Raw genomic sequence first — 19437 nt, 5'->3', positions numbered from 1 at the left:
TGAACATCGTAATGATTTCCTACGTCTCACTCCCGTATCACGATGACCCGTTCGTGAGTCGTTCCCGAGCTACCATGAAGATTCATACCTAGATAGTGATCATTCAAACTTAATGGTGGCCAGAAATCGACAATGGAGCGAAAGTGGCGCCGCTCGATTTGTTGCAAGACTTTTGCAAATGATAGTACATCTCGACATGCATAGCACCCAATATTCCTCGCTCACCCCCTCATATCAATTTATTAACCCCTTGTAAAAATGCGATTGTAAATATGGAGGACCATCCATGCGTTCCACCCAACGGGTGTTTTTTTCCTGTATCGAAGGATTGCCTTTCTGGACCTGTTTCCTCCCGGCCACTCACCACCTTACCCCTGCTACTTCAACATGCATGCACTTCATTATTGCAATGCATGAAGAACGTTTCTCCACGCGAGTGGAACCGAACGTGTATCGCCGGAATTTTCTGCAAATGATCTTTCTTAATTCAAGACTTTTAAACTGAGGCATTGATTGCATGCTGAACTAAATTTCTTTCTTTCCTGAGATATGAAGTGTAATGCGAACACGCTTTCGTAAAAATTGTGGTTGCATGTTTACAGTTTAACCGTTGCATGCATTTCAAAAAGACTTAGGGTTTTCCGTTTTCTAATCAAGCGAAGGCATTTTCCAAATTTCGTCGTAATGAATGAGCCAAGGGACATGCGTCCGCTCGAATTTGGGTGAAATGTCCCAGCTCGCTATTCGGCATTTTATGCCTACTCCCCACGTTCCCCTCTCATTCATCTAGCTGGAAATTTCCATCTCGGGAAACATTTTGTGAGTTTGTCTCTATTGTCTCCCCGCAGTGCCAACACCCGGATGGACAATGAAGTGACGCCGGTGTATTTGGCGGCGCAGGAAGGCCATCTGGACGTGCTGCGCTATCTGGTGGAGGAAGCAGGAGGCTCTCTGTACACGAGAGCCAAAGACGGCATGGCGCCCATTCACGCGGCTGCTCAAATGGGATGCCTTGCCTGCATCCAGTGGATGGTGAGTGATGATGCAAATTGAAATGCTCTTCCTCAGCCAAATTGCCTTTTTCAATGTTATGCCAGTGGTCGCTATAGCATCGAGGGTGAATGACAAGGTGTTATTCCTACTTACAGTGGAGTATTTTGAAAAAAAATGACCGATTCTGCATTTCCCTCTGTATGAAAAGGCTTTTGAAGTAGTCGAAATTCTTTTTATTTACAAATCACTTAGAAAAAACCGCAGGATAGGATTTCAAATTTTATGTCTTTAAGAAGGATTCAAATTCAAAATTTAATAATCCATTATTGGGTAAAATTTAACGTATTGTCTTGGTTATGCAATTAACCCTTATTCTCGAAATGCTGTACCACGTGTGCAACGCAGAGCTCACAATAAGCATCTCGTGTTTTGAAATTTTTTGCTGATGTTGCTTGCAGTTTCAGTTAGCGTTCGTTATCTTACATTCATACTAAAAAGTATATAAGCCTTCCCATCATTTCTTAAGCTTGCGTAGTAAATAGTCTGCAGTCCACTGGACGGTTCAGTTTCATTCACGTAGATCAAGTGGCTTCAAGTGTTGGAAGTAAACACTAATATTAGAAACTAATGCCTACAGGTAACTTCAATGTTTATTTTATTATAAAATTGTATTTAATGGATTCCGAGTAAGGTCAGTCTCGCTACAAGAGAATAAGGAACGAGATTGGTCGTAAAGCGAGGAAAGCTAGAGATTCGTGGATGATGACCCTTCGCCAGGTTGAGCAAAATAACCTCGTACTAGGGAAAATGTAAGCGGCCTGTAGAATAGTGAGGAACCATTTCAAAGAACGGAGTACAAGATGTGATACGAAAAGGGACAAGTATGAAAATGTGTGAATTGAAAACGAAGGAGAAGTCAGGAGATGGAAAGAATTAAACCATGAAAGGAATGAAACCACGGAATCAAACTCAGCTCAAAAATTGTCGACGGGGAAAGCGAAGTATAAGAGGATGGAATGGAAGCCAGCATCTTCAGGTCGGAATTTGACACTGCAATAAGAGGCCTGCATCAGAGTAAGATTCCAGGAATAGATGATATTCTAACAGAGCCTTTTAAAAATGCAGGAGAGAAGGAATCAACTCAATTGTGCAAAACTATCTGCGATACGTTCTCTTCAGGAGATACACTAAGTGACTTCGAGAGGAACATCATCATATTTATTCCCAAAAAGAAGAGAGCAGAGAATTGTGAATATTTAAGGACCATAAGCCTGACAACAATTGCGTCGAAGAAACTAACGAGAACTATCTACACTAGAATTGATCGAAGAGAAGAAGAAATCCTGGATTAGGACCAATTCAGATTTGGGAATAGCAAGAGAACAAGACAAGCACTTTTGCCTCTTATGCTGATCTTGGAGAAGGGAGTGGAAAAGAAAAATGGGCTTTCTTGGCATTGGTTGACATGGAAAAGGCCATTGATAACGTGGGTTGGAGTTTAAAGCTTAGAATTCTGAAAGAAATTGGAGTGCTCTATAATGATCTTAAATTTGTTCATCGTTTGTTTAAAAATCAAATAGCTGTGATAAAATCTGAACTCAACTGTGCACAAACAAGAAAAGGAAAATACACAGGGTCCCTCGTAATTTTTAATTTTACATTTTGAAAGCAATCCATGAAATCAAAGAGAAGACTTAGGCCCGTATCCAGAAACCTCACTAGTGCTAGATACGTCATCATCTGATGACGTAGCCGCTGTAGCGGCCGAGCACCGCTACGATCACCGCTGCAAAAGTCTAGTGAGGCCCATAGCATGCTACTCGCTACAAGTAATATGGCCGCCGGGTTTCGTCTGCTTATCGTCTCGCATTTATTATTAATAATTATTGATGTTTAAAGGGCTATAAGCGCATGATAATTATTTATTATAACTTAAAAATATAGTAAGAATGCTTCAATAACCAGCTCTTATCCTAATGAGTAAATATTTTACGTAATGTAACTACCAATAAATACTGTCAACAATACCGTGATGAAACCTGTTCGTTTTCACCGTTTTAATGGCAATTAACTTCTGAACGGGCCCTCCCCAGCAGAAGAGAAGGTTGTCTCAACGTTGTAGCAACGTTACAATGAGAAAACATACAAGTTGTCACAACGTTTCTTAAAGTTGCCACAACGTTGAGTCAACGTTGTCACAACGTTTAAGTTCCCAGAAAACAACGTTGTGACAACGTTGTCTTAACGTTGCCACAACGTTTTGACAATATTGTCTTACCGTTGTCACAACGTTGAGACAACGTTGTCACAACGTTGTTTCCTGGGAACTTCAACGTTGAGACAACGTTGTGACAATTTTAAGAAACGTTGTGACAACTTGTATGTTTCCTCATTGTAGCGTTGCTACAACGTTGAGAGAACCTTCCCTGCCGCTGGGAAAGCCTGCAAACTTGTTGCATCAAATCTGCTGCATACATACCTGCTGGGTTATATCACACACCACTCATACTTACCATATTATTCCTCTTGGTAACATGTCTCATCACGCACAGAAAAAGCTAGTTTCACACCCCCTATGTATGTAATGACACTTGCTTAGGAAAAGGTCTTAAATTTTCTTCTACTGTAATATGTAATGACTGGGAATAACCTTAAATTACTATAACTAAAACTGAAAAATTCTCTTGCCAATTAAAACTTCTTCTCAAATCATTCTTCTTCATTTAATATGCACATAAGTTGGCAGATAAATTTAGTGCTAAATATATGTTGTTTAGTGCTAAATACAAAAACGATGCTCCGCGAATAAATGCTAAAAATAGTTAATTCATCCCACAAGTTGCTTACATGTTGAGGACTATCGCCACGATAAAACCTTTTTTTCCAATTTTGGAATGCTGAATGAGAATTGACCCAGATATGGTCCAAAATCAGTAGAAAAACCAACGGTAATATTTGGAGTAATTTCTCTAAAAATAGGTTGTATCGCATAATGGAAGAGTATAAGCAAATCATAAACATTAGTTGAATTGCTAATTCACATTTATATACTTTACATAGAAAAGTATTATTAAGGTTAAGAAATTCACTAGTACATTCCAATATTTAAAGCAAGAAATGGTGACACAATGGATTAACCACTTATTGTACATGAAAGATGGTATAGCTAAAAACACCCTACATTCACACCATCTTTTCTAATTCACAAAAACTTTTCAAACAGTTTCAGATTACGGAAATGACCTTAGGCTATAAGTTGTCATACAAATGAAAACCTGAAATAGCTTTCTTCATTAAAAATAACTTTTAAAAGAGTCAAAATAGCGATATTAATCAGTAAAAAGTAATTGCTGAATGTGTAGGTATATGATTTCATCAAAGTTCAAGTGAAGTTGGAATAGGAACACTACCATAAAAACAATTGCATGTGGGCATCAGCTATACGGAGATCACACTTGAACTATCCCAATTGCGTACTCGAGGAATAATGGATATTTTTACCCATTGCCAGAGGTTTACAAATGATATTTGTTTTCACCTATAGTAAGAAAGGACTAAACATTAATCTTGAGCGAAGTAGAAATGGAAAATGCGAGTATGTATATGTAAAGCCTATAAATATGAAATCGTATGGCATCTACTCACATGAAAAGTAACGTAGAGAGTAGGAATGAAAAAGTTTATGCGGTGAATACAATATTTAATAACATTCTCTTGTTACAAATGAACAACGGGACAGCAGCTTTTGGCTGTCCTCTTTTGTGCATGCCTCCTTCTCTGTCTTTGGTGCCAGGGAAAAACTTATGCAAGCCTCATTACCCATACCAGCGGATATGTTAAAAACTTTCCAAGCTGCTCCTTTGAAAGTGAATTACAGCAAAATTACTTATCATGAGCTAGGAAACAGCTTTAATTACAATAGGCACTTATTAGCTATTGCTTGGTATGAATGAGAGAAGAAAGGCTTTTCTTCCATTCTGTTTGCCTTTTGTAGAATCCTTCCAGATCCCTAAAAAGGGTATCAACCGCTGAACCTTTTTGCTTGCTTCATCACCACCTAGACGAGTAGGCAGTTAAAATTTATGTTAGCCAGATTTTAAATATAAATATGTTATCATCCATTTTCACAAAGGTTTTTTGAGTGTGTTGTCCACGCCAAACTCTAGTATACAAACTAAAATAACTCTGTTTAATTCATTTTCACATTATGAATATCACCATTTAGATCATTCTTTTCTATTGACCAAGTTTTAAAGACAATACCCAGTTTTTAGCATTAGAGTAATGTCAAAGCAAAGAGTTTGAAACAAATGAAACTAATACAATGTGGCTCAAAGATTTTTCTTTAGTTTTCCAAAATTTAGGGTCATTCCATGTCAGTTCACCCAGGCCATAGCACAGACTCCGATTTTTATGAAATTTTTGTCACTAGCTACTACCACCTATATAATTACCCATGCAAAAAATATTTCCTCCCTCACTCTCATGGCTTGCAAGATATGAGAGGTCAAAGCTTGAGATGTTTGCTCAGACGTGGCAGTAGTGGGATCCCAATTCAGTGTGTAGGGCACAAGATAAAAATTCATAGCTCAGAAACCAAATAATATATTTGAATGAAATTTTGACCCATTGTGTATCCAAATACGTAGCTTCCATAGTAACTCCTTTCATCCCCCCCTGCCTTGCCAAAATAATGTCAAAAATTGTTAATTAACCGATTTTTTTAGCTCAAAAACATTTCTTCATATTTTCAGAATAATCACCAAAAGGCAGACTAGTTAACTCATCCAATTTCTTTAATTAGAGGTAAATATGCGCTCCTAAATACTATGAAATAAAAATGGTGGTATTTTTACTACCACTGAGTAATAGTAGGGCCCTCTTCGCTTCAATAGCATTGAGGTGTCTTACCCTCGTCCCGTCCCTTCCGAACCTATCCTACCCCGGAGGCGTCGACGGGCTCCTATCGCGGCGGTGCCTCTTTCCTTTTTCCTTCCCCTCCCCGGGTGATCGGGCGTATAAGCCACTGGCTCAGTTCCCGGCCCCGGTGTGTTGTATCCTCGAAGGGCACCCCTGAGCCCTCATGCATTGCCACTGAGTATTTCAGGATTTACTTTTTTCTGCCTCAGCGTGGGGGAATTTGGACCTGTATTATAAGATAATAAGTACAAGTGTAATCATAGCTTTATGACGATGTATTTGACATAATGGCCAGTAAATCTAAGACCAAACAAGAGCCACAATAGTCAATGTGGCTCTTGTTCATATAACATTTATGAGAACAATACTTGTCTTGTGGCAGCTGAGAGGAAAAGAGCCCAAATGTCTTGGAAATGTTCCGTGAAATTATGCTCCTTTCCTGGAATTCACCTACTTTACAAGTGTTTAGTTCATGGAAAAAATTGTATGAACGTAAATTAGACTCTGACTGTGCATTATAGGATAAATGAAAATACTAACTCAATATTATTTAAGTAATACACTTCAATCAACTACACTTGGTTTGTCATTGATAAAACAATGTGATGCTGAAGTTTTCATCTGAACTGATCCTCTTAGCTCCCATGGGTTCTGGTAGAGTGTACTACTTCGATGAAAGAAGGTGACTTTGTACAACACCAGTTCAGCCGGACTCATTTCACCTTTATGATTGAAGAGTATTATTTAAATATTTTTTTAAAATTAGTGTTATCATTTACCACACAATGCACAGTAATAGTCAAATGTACGTTGATACCATTTTTTTCAATACACAAAACAAACTATGAGCAAATATCTCAAGCAATGAGCCACTTCTGGGCAAACATTTCAAACTTCGACCCCTCATATCTTGCAAACTCTGAGAGTGAGAAAGGAAACATTTTACATGGGCCATTAAATAGGTGGTAGTAGCAGGCGACCAACATTTCTTAAAAATCCGAGTCGGTGGGTGTAATTTCGAAAATTTCCCGGGTAAATTGATATGCATTGACCCTTTACTAAATTCCAAAAATTTATTGTGCATTCTTATTGACGTTCTTCACATTCAATGACTGCGACGAAGTAGCTTACATAGTTTATAAACCTAACTATTCTCGACAATTACGAGTCACGGCGCCATGAGACGAAAACTGTTCTCCGATTAAAATTTCCAGCTAATCAGATATTGCCGTTGTGCTAAAAACAACACTTATTTCTTCGCATTATATATTTCTGTGAAAGCGCGCCGCTTAAAGGCTGAAATTTTTACAATAGGCAACAGTTTCTCCATAGTAGAGATTCCGGCCTTATAGAATCGCGGTTTCACAGTAACCATTAAATTTGATAAAAAGTAAGCTTTGGATTGTAGTGTAATTATAATATCTGATTAGTTATTAAAGTTTAAACCCTAGTCTACCAGATATATGCGCAGGCAACACACATTCAAGAAATCCACTTAGTAAAAATAGTTCACAATAATATGAAAGTATAAACTCTGCCTGATACGAATCATAACACACAAAAAAATTACTCACCCGCGGATGATACACTTTCGAAGGATTTGGAAGGATTCCGCAAAAGTCAAACATAACATCTCACATTCCGATGACCATTGATTCGCAGCTCAATGCAAATGATTGCAACTCAATTGGGGCGAGAGTAAAACCAAGAATGAAAATTGATGCACGCAAGAAAGTAAACAACGCTGAAACATCATCATGGTGGCAGAAATTTTGTATCGATTGAACTTCGATAGATCGATAGTTGTAAAACACGGGCGGTAGTTCGAAAATCATAACAGAGGATATGAAATATATGATCGTTGATATGAAATACGTGAGAATGAAATCATATCTAACATACCGCTTACCACCAAAATTTACTCTCCTTGTTGAGATATTTCGCTGTGGCCATAGAAATATCTGACACAGATGAAGAGTGTTTATACTTCTCTTTGTACATCTACATGTATTCATTGCAATCGCATTGCATCATGATGTGCATCCTTTTTTTTAATTTTAAATGGGTTTATTGAATATGATGTGTGTGTGATACTTAGTGTTAATTATTTTCTGTTGTCTACAGTGAAGTTATGTGTAGGAATATGGCTAATGGGTTCTCCCGTAAATAAATAAATACAGCTTGCTGTTTGCAACAGGTATGACATGGCAATTTTGCAGCAGGTATGATATGACAAATCTGCTATTGGTGCGATATAGCATGTCTTCTGCAGGTGTGATGTTTAAGTCTACGGCTAGTATGTGTTCACATATCTCGTAAGTTTTATTCAAGCTTGCACGTAGCTTTGAAGCCAGAATTAGCTTTCACAGCGAGTTTGCTGCAAACTTGCCGCGACAAGGATTGTCGTTTGACGAATTTTTCAAAGAACTTTGGAAACAATTTAACCGTTGATTATGGACAATTTTTTGCGTTCCTTACCTAGATGATTTTCAGACAGTTATCGGGCGCCTTCGTTGAAAATATTCTAAACGGAATCGAATGATTAAAGTCGATGCATACCAAAAAAAAGCTGTTTAAAACGCGATTCATGGACTTTAGATACGCTTAAACCTTAGATTATGGAATGGAAAATCTAATAGGCAAATAAAACGTTGCTCACAATGTTGCAAAGTAACGTTGCCATTAAACGTTGTCAAAACGTTGCATCAACGTTATCATTACAATGCAACATTTGTAACGTTGCTACAACGTTGAGGCAACCTTCTCTGCTGCTGGGGCTGTCATGCCTTGAAAACCATTTATAATTTTTAAAAAATAAGGGACATAGTAATGTCTCGCCTTGATGCTTTTGAAATACTTATGCCGTCACAAAAATTATGAGTTAAAGTTTAAGGGAAGGGTTGATGGAAATGGCATATTGCTTCTCAGTCCATCTCATAATGAATGTCAGGTATATCTTTGGACGTTACAATACAATACATGTATCTATTATATTACCTCAATGTCTAAAATATCCAACTACACCAATACAATCGACAGTTGTACGAGTATATTTGTCAACCACAATGACGAATTGCGCTAGTGACACCAAGGATTATTCAGCAATAAATACCATCACAAGATTTACTGAGTTCACAAACCTTTATTTATTAACGTCGTAAAACTCACTTTCAATTCAACAAATAAAATGATCACACTTTACAAGAACACTTGTCCAAGAAAAGTACTCACGAAGAAAATCAACATCAACACGACACGTACTGTTACTTCACGAATCTAATTAACACTAATTGCAAATAAAATTGTCCACGAAATGTTCACACGAAGAAAATCGGGAGCGAAAACATTAACTTTAAATTCACTAATCAAATTACACACATATTGCGAACACAAGAAGTATGTAATTAGAGTGAAACATCGGCAGCGACGAACCGTACAACTTAATGACGGCACTATTTTTAAAAAATGCTCACTTTCCTTTCATTTCGCATTGTCAACAATAATTGTAACAGATGAAAACATTTTATTTAAAAAAACATCAATTAAGTCAGCACCGAAACTTGGGTATCCTGAACAAAACTTGATAAGGTTACTCTTTTTCACCCAGCTTGGTACATTTTCTCTCGCCATGTGTACCAAGTGTCTCGACTAGTGTCGATCGCCGATGATTGCCGACTGGCCTCGGCTCTGCCGCCAGGGAAAGCCGGCCGATGCCCCAGGCCCCCGCACGCCGAAAATGTACCAAGCTGGGTGGAAAGGAGTAACCTCATCAAGTATTGTTCAGGACACACAAGTTTCGGTGCTGACTTTATTGATGATTTTTTAAGTAAATTTTTTTATCTTTTACAATTATTGTTCACAATGCGAAATGAAGGGAAAGTGAGCATTTTTTAAAAATAGTGCCGTTATTAAGTTGTACGGTTCGTCGCTGCCGATGTTTCGCTCTAATTACTTACTTCTTGTGTTCGCAATATGTGTGTAATTTGATTTGTGAAGTTACAGTTAGTGTATTCGCTCCCGATTTTCTTCGTGTGAACATTTCGTGGACAATTTTATTTGCAATTAGTGTTAATTAGACTTGTGAAGTAACAGTACGTGTCGTGTTGATCTAGATTTTCTTCGTGAGTACTCTCCTGGACAAGTGTTCTTGTAAAGTGTGATCATTTCATTTGTTGAATTGAAAGTGAGTTTTACGACGTTAATAAAGAAAAGTTTGTGTACTCAGTATTTCTTGTGATGGTATTTATTGCTGAATAATCCTTGGCGTCACTAGCGCAATTCGTCATTGTGGTTGACAAATATACTCGTACAACTGTCGATCGTATTGGTGTAGTTGGATATTTTAGACATTGAGGTAATATAATAGATACATGTATTGTATTGTAACGTCCAAAGATATACGAGACATTCATTATGAGATGAATATCATGTGCTATTGTAAACGGACTAAGAAGCAATATGCCATTTCCATCGACCCTTCCCTTAAACTTTAACTCATCATTTTTGTGACGGCAAAAATCATTATTGGTGAGTTTTCACGTAATTGAACATGGTTTTCAATGGCTCGGAACTGACATTACTTAAACTAGCAGTAACTGAGTATGGATGTAGCTGACTGGAAGACGGCTTTCTTGCTTTGAGTATTTTACGCAAATTTTGGATGTCAGAGGCACAAAGCTGGTGATTGCAACTTTATTTGGGCACTAACTATGTATATAATATTAATGGTTTTCAAGGAAAGCCACGGTCTATATCAAAGTTAATAGCTCTTAGAATGGCAAAGCCGAAGAGGTTTCAGCATAGTTGCGTTGACAGTAGTTATTTTTCGTAAAAAAGTATTTCAAAAGCATCAAGGCGAGACATTGCTATGTCCCTAATTTGTTTTTCTTTAATTATAAATGATTTTCAAGGCATGACAGGACCTGTTCAGAAGTTAATTGCCATTAAAACGGTGAAAACGAACAGGTTTCATCACGGTATTGTTGACAGTATTTATTGGTAGTTAAATTAGGTAAAATATTTACTCATTAGCATAAAAGCCGGTTGTTGAAGCATTCCCACTACATTTTTATGTAATACTAAATGGTTATCATGAGCTCATAGCCCTATAAACATCAATAATTATTAATAATAAATGCGAGACGATAAGCACACGAAACCCGGCGGCCATATCACTTGTAGCGAGTAGCATGCCATGGAACTCACTAGACTTTTGCAGCGGTGATCGTAGCGGTGCTCGACCGCTACAGCGGCTATGTCATCAGATGATGACGTATCTAGCACTAGTGAGGTTTCTGGATACGGGCCTTAGAGTGTCAATATCCACGGGAAAGAATTAGTATGTTGCGATTTTCTGACGGCATAGATGTTAGCCGAGACAGAGAATGATTTGAAGAAAACTTGCGTAATTAGGAAAGAGCATTAGCCAGATATCAATTGAAAATAAATAAAAAGAAGACTAACTAAATTGTAAGATATTAGCATGCTGCAAGTTAGAGGAGGATAGGACAAACATTAACCAAGGAAAGCCTAATCTTTGAAGAGGTAAAAGAGTTTTCTTACTCAGCAAGATGAATCACAAATGATGGACGAAGCAAGATAGAAATAGTAGAATAGCGCAGACGATAGTATAAGAGTGAGGACACAATTCATCGGGTGATATATAAATAGCATGTTTCCCAATGGGAGCGAGGCTGAGACGATGACAGACACAGCGAAGTCAAGAGTGGAATCATTCGAAATGTGGTGCTACCGAAGAATGGTGAAGAGAAAATTGATCGACCGTATAAGCAATGAGGAAGTGCTAAGAAGAGTGGGAGAAAGGAGAAGTCTTCTATAGGCCCGAAAGAGAATACGGGTCAGCATAATTGGCCAATTGTGAGGCATGTTGGCCTGATGAAAACAATCGTAGAAGGACAGGTGGAATGGATAAAGGGCAAGGGACGGTCCCAAATGAGTTACATAGGACATGTTATAAAAGATGTGAAGTAGAAGAAATAGACCCGCTATAAAAAGGCTAGCGGATAGGAGAGCGGAATGGAGGCTGCGCATGGGCGGTCTGGCCAGGGGCCGTATTCTGTATTTCGTCGGTACCGCACCGGTCGGTTTCCCTTCCCAGCCCACCGACAGCACATCATTCCGTACCGACGACGGTTGCCATACCGACGACGGCTAATTCAGCGATTCAGTATGGTCGTCGGTATCAAACCAGTCGGTACGGTTTCCCCTCCTTCCCAAACAGGAAAATCCGAATATATCCGAAGTTAGAAGTCATCTAACGTGTATCCACCGATGAAAGAAGGGTAAAAACAAGTGAAGACTCATTGGCACAGTTTGTTGTCGTCATTCTCAATCTTTTTATTTGCGGAAATTACGACTTATTGCTAGATTAAGATAATCGATATTGGATAAGTTGTTAACAATGCTTATGTAATGTGTGGTAGTAATGCTGTACCTACAGAATCGAAGGAAACAATATTACAACCAGTGGCGGTTTGCCCATAAGGACTCTCGGACGCCGCCCCTCCCAAATATTTGAAAAAGTAAAAATAATAATTATCCATTAATTTATAATTATACATTGATTAATGAAAGTGTTTTTCAGTCCCATGCATCGAAAGTGTTGGAAAAACACGAAAAGAAATAGCGCGAAAAGTTCGTATTTGTAGCCGTGGGGCGCTGGCCAGAACGTCCCAATCCATCCCCATGCAGTTATATGGAGAGTAGTAGTGGTGGGGGCTGCTGGTGCTATGACGCGTCTAACATGCTGCCTTACGGGACGTCGTCCGAGATTGCGCAGAGCGACGAGTGAGTTGACATCGCTGCGCAGGCCGGCGGGCGTATAATCTGGCGTCTTCTTGGTGCTGCCACTGAAAAGGGACCTACGGAATCAGAACGGTCACTGTACTGGGTGTAGTTATACGATTTTAATTTTTAATTGCTGGTAGGTATTGCTACAGTAAATAAATTATCCCATTATGATTGCGTTTTTTGGTGTTTGAATTCCGGAACACATAAAATCCAACCAGTTAAAGGCCGTATTGACGAAGAAAAACTATTCTCGATTATTTGCCACATTACGAATTTCAAGAACCTTGGGGAAACTAATATTATAATATTTAGGCCTTAACAATGCATTAATATCTTCCCGATGATTAGAAATGCGGTACCTATTTTTCAGATAAATTTATCAAAAGACCTGCAGTATTAGGAAAAATCAGTTAACATTCCCCACTGATTTATAATTTAAGAAATAGGTGCGAGCGTGATAGGGTGAAGGATTAAACATGATTCAAACCGTAAAACGTGACTTTAAATAGAGTCATCCAATGAATGTCAAGAAGTGCCGCGTACAATGCACCTTTTGTGTGTAGGTTCATCATTTTTCTAGCCGTCCTTGTTGTATTAGTTCATGTTCACCTAATTCATCAGCGGCAGAGCGGTAGCTGTCTGACGGAAAATGTCCACTTGGGTCTGATTTAAGTGGCTTCGAAGAGTTCACATCAGTGCGGAGATCCTTACAGCTCCCATCTGTGGCTCACAGTCGTCTTCTTTTACGATCTAGAATTTATATATTATTATATCATAGCAATGATTTCGAAGTCATGGTTATTCCAAATGCGACCCGTTGGCGTCTCGTGTGTTTACCACTTATGAATCTTAGACTCAAGGAGATGGTTCATGACGTCCTTTGTTTGCTTGAATGCCTTTGCTGACCTTAAATTCGTCCCTCAGCTGAATCAGCATTAGTGGACCACGACTTCTATCTCCCTTGAGTCGTCCTTATAGTAACGGCAAGACTCTCGAAAAGAACGGAGTGAAATGAGTTCAGACATCATTTTCGAGGATTTAACTGTGCGTAAATGCCGATTAAGAAGTTTCTTAGTGCTGTGTGTACATTCAAGAAGACAATTTTGAATTGATCAACAGTGCTCGTTTTCTTTTAGGGAAATATAGGGAAAAATTGTCCCAATTCTGTGTCCAGGCACCTTGTTCTTTTTGGTGGTATTTTTCGTCGGCCTATTTTGTGTCGTCCCTTGTTTATTTATAGACTAGTGCCCTTGCCATGTGTTCAATCGAAAAGAAATTGTTGTCCGGCGCTCATTTCAACGAACGTGTAATTGATCACTTTGCTGGACAAAAGGAAAGAAGGATGGACTTCTGCAATACAACTAAAGGCCTGTGAGTATTTCAGATTTTGTTAAAAATGTGTGAGAAATGTTTAATTATTGATTTTAAATCATACTGTATTCAAGAATCATCGCGAACACCGCCATCAAAATTTACATCTGCAATAGGAAAGCGCGTGCATTCTAGTAGTGTTTGTTGCCTAGTGGAAGTCAGTGACACTCCCCTCCCTCCTCAGGTGTTACAAGTGTCATTGCTACCTAAATCATTGCAAATGTTGTATAGATTTGACAAATAACGTATTATGATTGCAAAACGAACAACAGAAGTGTATTGCGGGCATATCCGCACGAAGAATGTATGCGATAAAACCTAAAGTTACGTATTTTCGTTTGTATTTGCAAAATATCGCAGCAAATATATTTTTATTCTTCAAAATCATTGATCAGTATAATTGAGAGTCCGGAATGAGCCGATCCGTATGACCGAGAGTCTATGGCATTTGGTATTTATTAATCAAGCTTTATTAGGAAAACTAGGTATTTTTGTTGAAAAAAAACGGAACATATGGCATCACAAAATTTAATTCCTAGATTGCCGTAAAACTTAATAAAATACACGAAATATTAAAAACTTATGACCCCCCGGTGGAGTGCGCCCCCCCTAGCATTTGACTCACGAGCCGCCACTGATTACAACATCACAATATAGTTTGTATGTGATGGAGATTGTTGTTGCTGGAATGAATTATTGAAACTATCCTTGAAATCGTAGTTTCTTTTAAATATTGGTTCCGTATATTGCTATTTATTCATGATTTGGTAATATAGTTGTCATTAAGTAAGTTCCGTCTAAATGTTATCAACGGGAAGGTTATGCCATTGGCACCGTAGCAGACGAAAATCACATACCATGGAACGTGAACGTAGGATTCAAAAGCAAATGTAAATGTTATATTTGAGGAACAAGTTAGGAAATTGTTATAAAAATATGGAGCTGGGTGTAATTAAAAGAAGTGTAATGACGAGGAAGTAAAGAAATTATGATTGGGTGAAATACATATGTATAAGTAGAGCGCATTCCAAGTGAGAGAAAATGATAATGTAGCGGCAAACCTCATACTTATTAATAAATATCTTCTTTTATCGTCGAGGGAATCAATGGCTGACGATAAAATGAAATAAAGTTGCCTATTACAAATGAAAGAAACTAATACTGTTACGGCAAACTTCATATTTAAATACAAATATCTTTTTTATGTCAAAGGAGCAAATAAATGGTGATAGAGTGAAAGAAATCCTATTACAAGCGAGTGAAAGTGGTAACATAAATGAGAGAAAGTCATTATATAGTGGCAAACCTCATGTTTATTAACCAATATCTTATATTTATGTCAAGGTAATCAATATAGATGATGACACAGTGAATTATAGTGGCCTATTCGAAGGGGCAGAAAAAGATAACATTGCAGCAAACCTCATTATTTACTCGGTGATGAGAGAAAAACAAAATAAAACGTACAATGCGCACCGGGGAGTTAATGAAACCCACTTGTCGGTGGCCGTACCGACACCTTTTTGCTGTCGGCAAGGCTACCGACGATCTCTCGCCCTCACGTCGGTGCCGCACCGATCGGGTTCGTACAGAATCGCACGACTTCTTTCCGGGAGTCGGTGTGACGTCGCACCCGACGAATCGGTGCCGCACCGATCGGTTTGGAGTTACAGAATACGGCCCCAGGTCGGCTGGTCGGCGATCGCCGAGGGCCCCGAGCTCAGGGAACCCCAAAGTCCTCTGAATTGTCGATAATACACTACATAGTTCATATTCCTATGAGGGAGTAGTGTAGAGAACTGCCATCCAGAGGACTCGGAGGGCCCCGAGCTTCGGGGGCCCACACAACGCTCGCGTGCATCATGAAGCGTCCGTACGCTGCTGGGGCGCTGGTCGCGTCTCATCTCTCTCGCTCTGTCCCACACAGAGGCCAAAGACGACGACGAGTTCGTGTGAATCTCCCTCGTGACAGGAGACCACGGTGGCAACCGCATGTCCGACCATGTATATATCAGTATATTTTGGGGACTACTGTGGATCAGGTGACGTTCCATTTTTTTCCTCGTCTACCCAAAGTCTCCAGTTCCGTAGCGAAGCCCGATATCCCCGCTGGCGTTTCTGGGTAGTCGATACCCAACATCATCCATCGGGAAAAAATATCAAATTATAATGTTTTGGTATAGTTACGCATTTCACTTGTCTGAGTTTTTGACTATGGGGTATCTATCACCGTGGAATTCAGTGCCACGGATGGGAAGCTGTGAAGGAAGCGGAGGGGGGAGGTTGCATGCGCATGCGCACAAATATTCTTCATTTTTCCTCCCGCATATCGCGAAACCCTCAATGAATGTTGGTTTGGTTAGTGAGGATGTTTCATCCTCAGTTGAAGTGTTGTTATGAAACGTATATTAAAAAGCGGTGAGCAGAACATCAATGAAAAGAAGAAAAAACTCGTTTATGTCAATAATATCTCAAAAAACTTGAGTGCTTGGCTAAATGAGAACAGTGTTTCCTATATCGATTTACTACATAATAAGTGTTTATATACAAATTCAGGTGCTCTGGAATATTTGTATTTTCATTTTAATAGTTAAAAAAAACACCGTTTTGTGACGCGCTTTGAGCCAACTTTCCGTGCGGCCCTTTCTTCTCTCCATAATCACGTTTATTTTTTAGTTCGTTTCCTACATACATATTAATTTTTTGTGCGCTTAATTTCTATTTTCAATATATTGCGTCAAAAGCAAATAAAGGAAAGACACGATCTACCATTGCAAAATCTGCAGCGATACCCGTGATACAAGAAGCGGATCTAAGTTTGGACCAAAGGAGGAGGGGGAAAACGGGGATTTGGGGTTTTCCCCCGGCCGAAGGGGGGTTCGGGGATATTTGGATTTTCAAGACCTAAAAACGGCGGTTTTTGGCTAAGTCTTTGTTAAAGAAAGACACTACTATGCACATGTAGGAGGTCGTTTTGTTAGTAAAAGTTTTATGGTGGTCATATACCATCCCGCGAGATGCCTCAATAGGCGTGTGGCGGGGAATGTCAGGACACCCGCCATATTCATATAGTTAGGAAATGTTCTAACGAAATTACGATTAGCATCTATTAAAGTCCTTTGTCGTGCGGAGGAAATAACGAATTCCCGCTCTTACCCGCTCGCCTCTCTCTTATTTGATCGTTTTTGTCGTACCTGTAAATTATATGAGCTATCAAATTCTTATTTTTCGTAGTATTTTTTTACAAAATTTTATTTTTTAATTTTATCTTGTTTTTAAGAGCGTCAAATTCCATATCCGGGAATGCAAATACCAATATTTTCTGGTGGGGGGAGAGTCCTTCGCTGAGGGGGGCCCATGGTGAGCTCCACCTGAGGGCCCCCAATCGCCCCAGACCGCCCCTGAAGCTGCGTCAAACCAATCTTAGAATTCTTGACTAATGGCGATGGTGATTAAATTGAGTACGATTGACGGAATACGCATACGAGTAGTTCGTCTAATGTAGGTGCGGTGATTTTAAGAGCTTGAGATTAGCAGGGCTATCATAAAATATTATTCAAAATTTGCAAGAGGTCTGGTAATAATTTGACTCTTTCGCAAGAGTCGGACGTTGGAATAAAAAGCGTTTTCTCAATCACAGAAATTGTACGGTAAAAGCTATTCATGAAGTAAGGAACCTAGTCGGTTGCGAATGGGCCGTGGCATCAAGTTACGTGCGCCATACGATGGGAGGTTGGAGTGCAGGCGTACACCATATTTGGGAAAATCAGTCCAAAAATTGAAAATATGATCAAGTGACTGATTAAAGTTCAGTTTAAATAGTAATTATAACTTTAAAGTATACATAATCAATTAGCTTCCTGCGTGTTTTCTTGGAGCCGAATTGTTGCAACCCAGACAGCACACTGGTAACGGTATACATATACCGTAAGTATACCAGGTGTATACTGTTTCCTTGAGAAACTGTATACATGTTTTAGATTCTAAGTATACATAAACAGTATCCTGAAGCGTATACGTATACAGTATACGAAAGGTATCTGTATACCTTTCATATACTGTATACGTATGTGCTACATATGGAAACAGTATCTGAGAGGTATATGTATACCTTTCATATACTGTTTCCATATGTAATCTCAGTGGCGCTACTGTGTAGCCATTAGTAAACAATTAGTGCCCTTTAAAGGTTACTCTGTCCGTATACTATTTCCATATGTAGCCTTCAGTATACACAGCGTCCTTTCCAATGGGCTAAAACCTTTCCGTTACTTGCGTGCTCCTATGACCCCAAGAGCTACACTGACAGGAATAAATCTAAATTACCTCAGGAAGGGCCACTCACGCCAAATATGTGGAAGGGTAGGAGCCGGACGAATGGTAGTCCACGTGATGGTGTCACGTGAAAAACACTGTTGGAATTTAGTTGGAAAACCTTACCAGCTAACTCTTCCCTGAAAACATGGAGTGGGACCTGTTCGCAAAGGGCAGGTGTCATTCACGGCAGCGAGGTTGGCAAAGCAAATAATTACGTTTGTACATGTATCTTCATTCTTTGTAAAGGTATCGGCTCGAGCCGCTACTCTCTTCTTATTCTCCTTCTGGTTTCATTGGATAAAAACGTCGTCTCATTTAATATCTTTAAACTGATTCATCAGTGAATTTATTTTCCCCGGTTGGCTTCAGGCAGCCCTGGAAAAAATGAAGGAGGCTGATAACGGTGCTGGAGAGTTTTTTATCATTTCTGTTCGGAACACCCAAGAACGCCGTCCGCCTGGGTTATTAAGAAACGCAGATTAATTTAAAAAATCAATGAACTGCCTTAAGATGTACAAAATCCTGCCATGAAAAGTCCCTATTTTCATAAAGAAAAATGCTCTTCGAAATGTGATTTCAATCGTGCTTTCTTATCTACTGAGGCGATGAAACAAAAAAGATATTTTTCAGTGGAATTTATTCCTCAAGTCATAACGCGAAACTTAATTTTTTTGAATGCCAAGATTTGGACTCCCGCCCGTGATTTCGACCTATCGATAGTGGATTCCGTCGATAGTCGATTCCACCAGTAGTCGATTTCCACAGAAACATATGCAAACATAAATGCGTCCATAACCGCTTTCACAATCAAAGACCACGCGAATAATGTTACGTTCACTGTGTTGTGTTCGTCGTTTGCGAAATTGATCCTGCCGAAGTTTATCAGCCTCTTAAGTTCTTCATTTACTTGTTTCACCTGCACCTAGGCAATTAATTACCGTTATAACTTAACTTTGTAGTGTTGTGTTTGCTGTTTGCGAAACTTGTCCAATGAAAGTTTATCAACCGCTCAAGTGCTACTTTCGC

The 19437-nt window shown here is 39.1% G+C and overlaps 1 protein-coding gene across 1 annotated transcript in view; it reads left to right on the top strand.

Annotated features, from left to right (window-relative positions):
* LOC124171939 (espin) overlaps positions 1–19437 on the top strand; it is a 445604-nt gene that overhangs the window by 304960 nt on the left and 121207 nt on the right. Inside the window, exon 3 of the mRNA XM_046551385.1 lies at positions 849–1032. Within this exon, the coding sequence (XP_046407341.1) occupies positions 849–1032 (184 nt within the window). The remainder of the gene's footprint in view (positions 1–848; positions 1033–19437) is intronic.

This window comes from Ischnura elegans, chromosome X (genome assembly GCF_921293095.1).
Source record: "Ischnura elegans chromosome X, ioIscEleg1.1, whole genome shotgun sequence".
NCBI lineage: Eukaryota > Metazoa > Arthropoda > Insecta > Odonata > Coenagrionidae > Ischnura > Ischnura elegans.
This window is presented reverse-complemented; position numbering and strand designations above follow the sequence as displayed.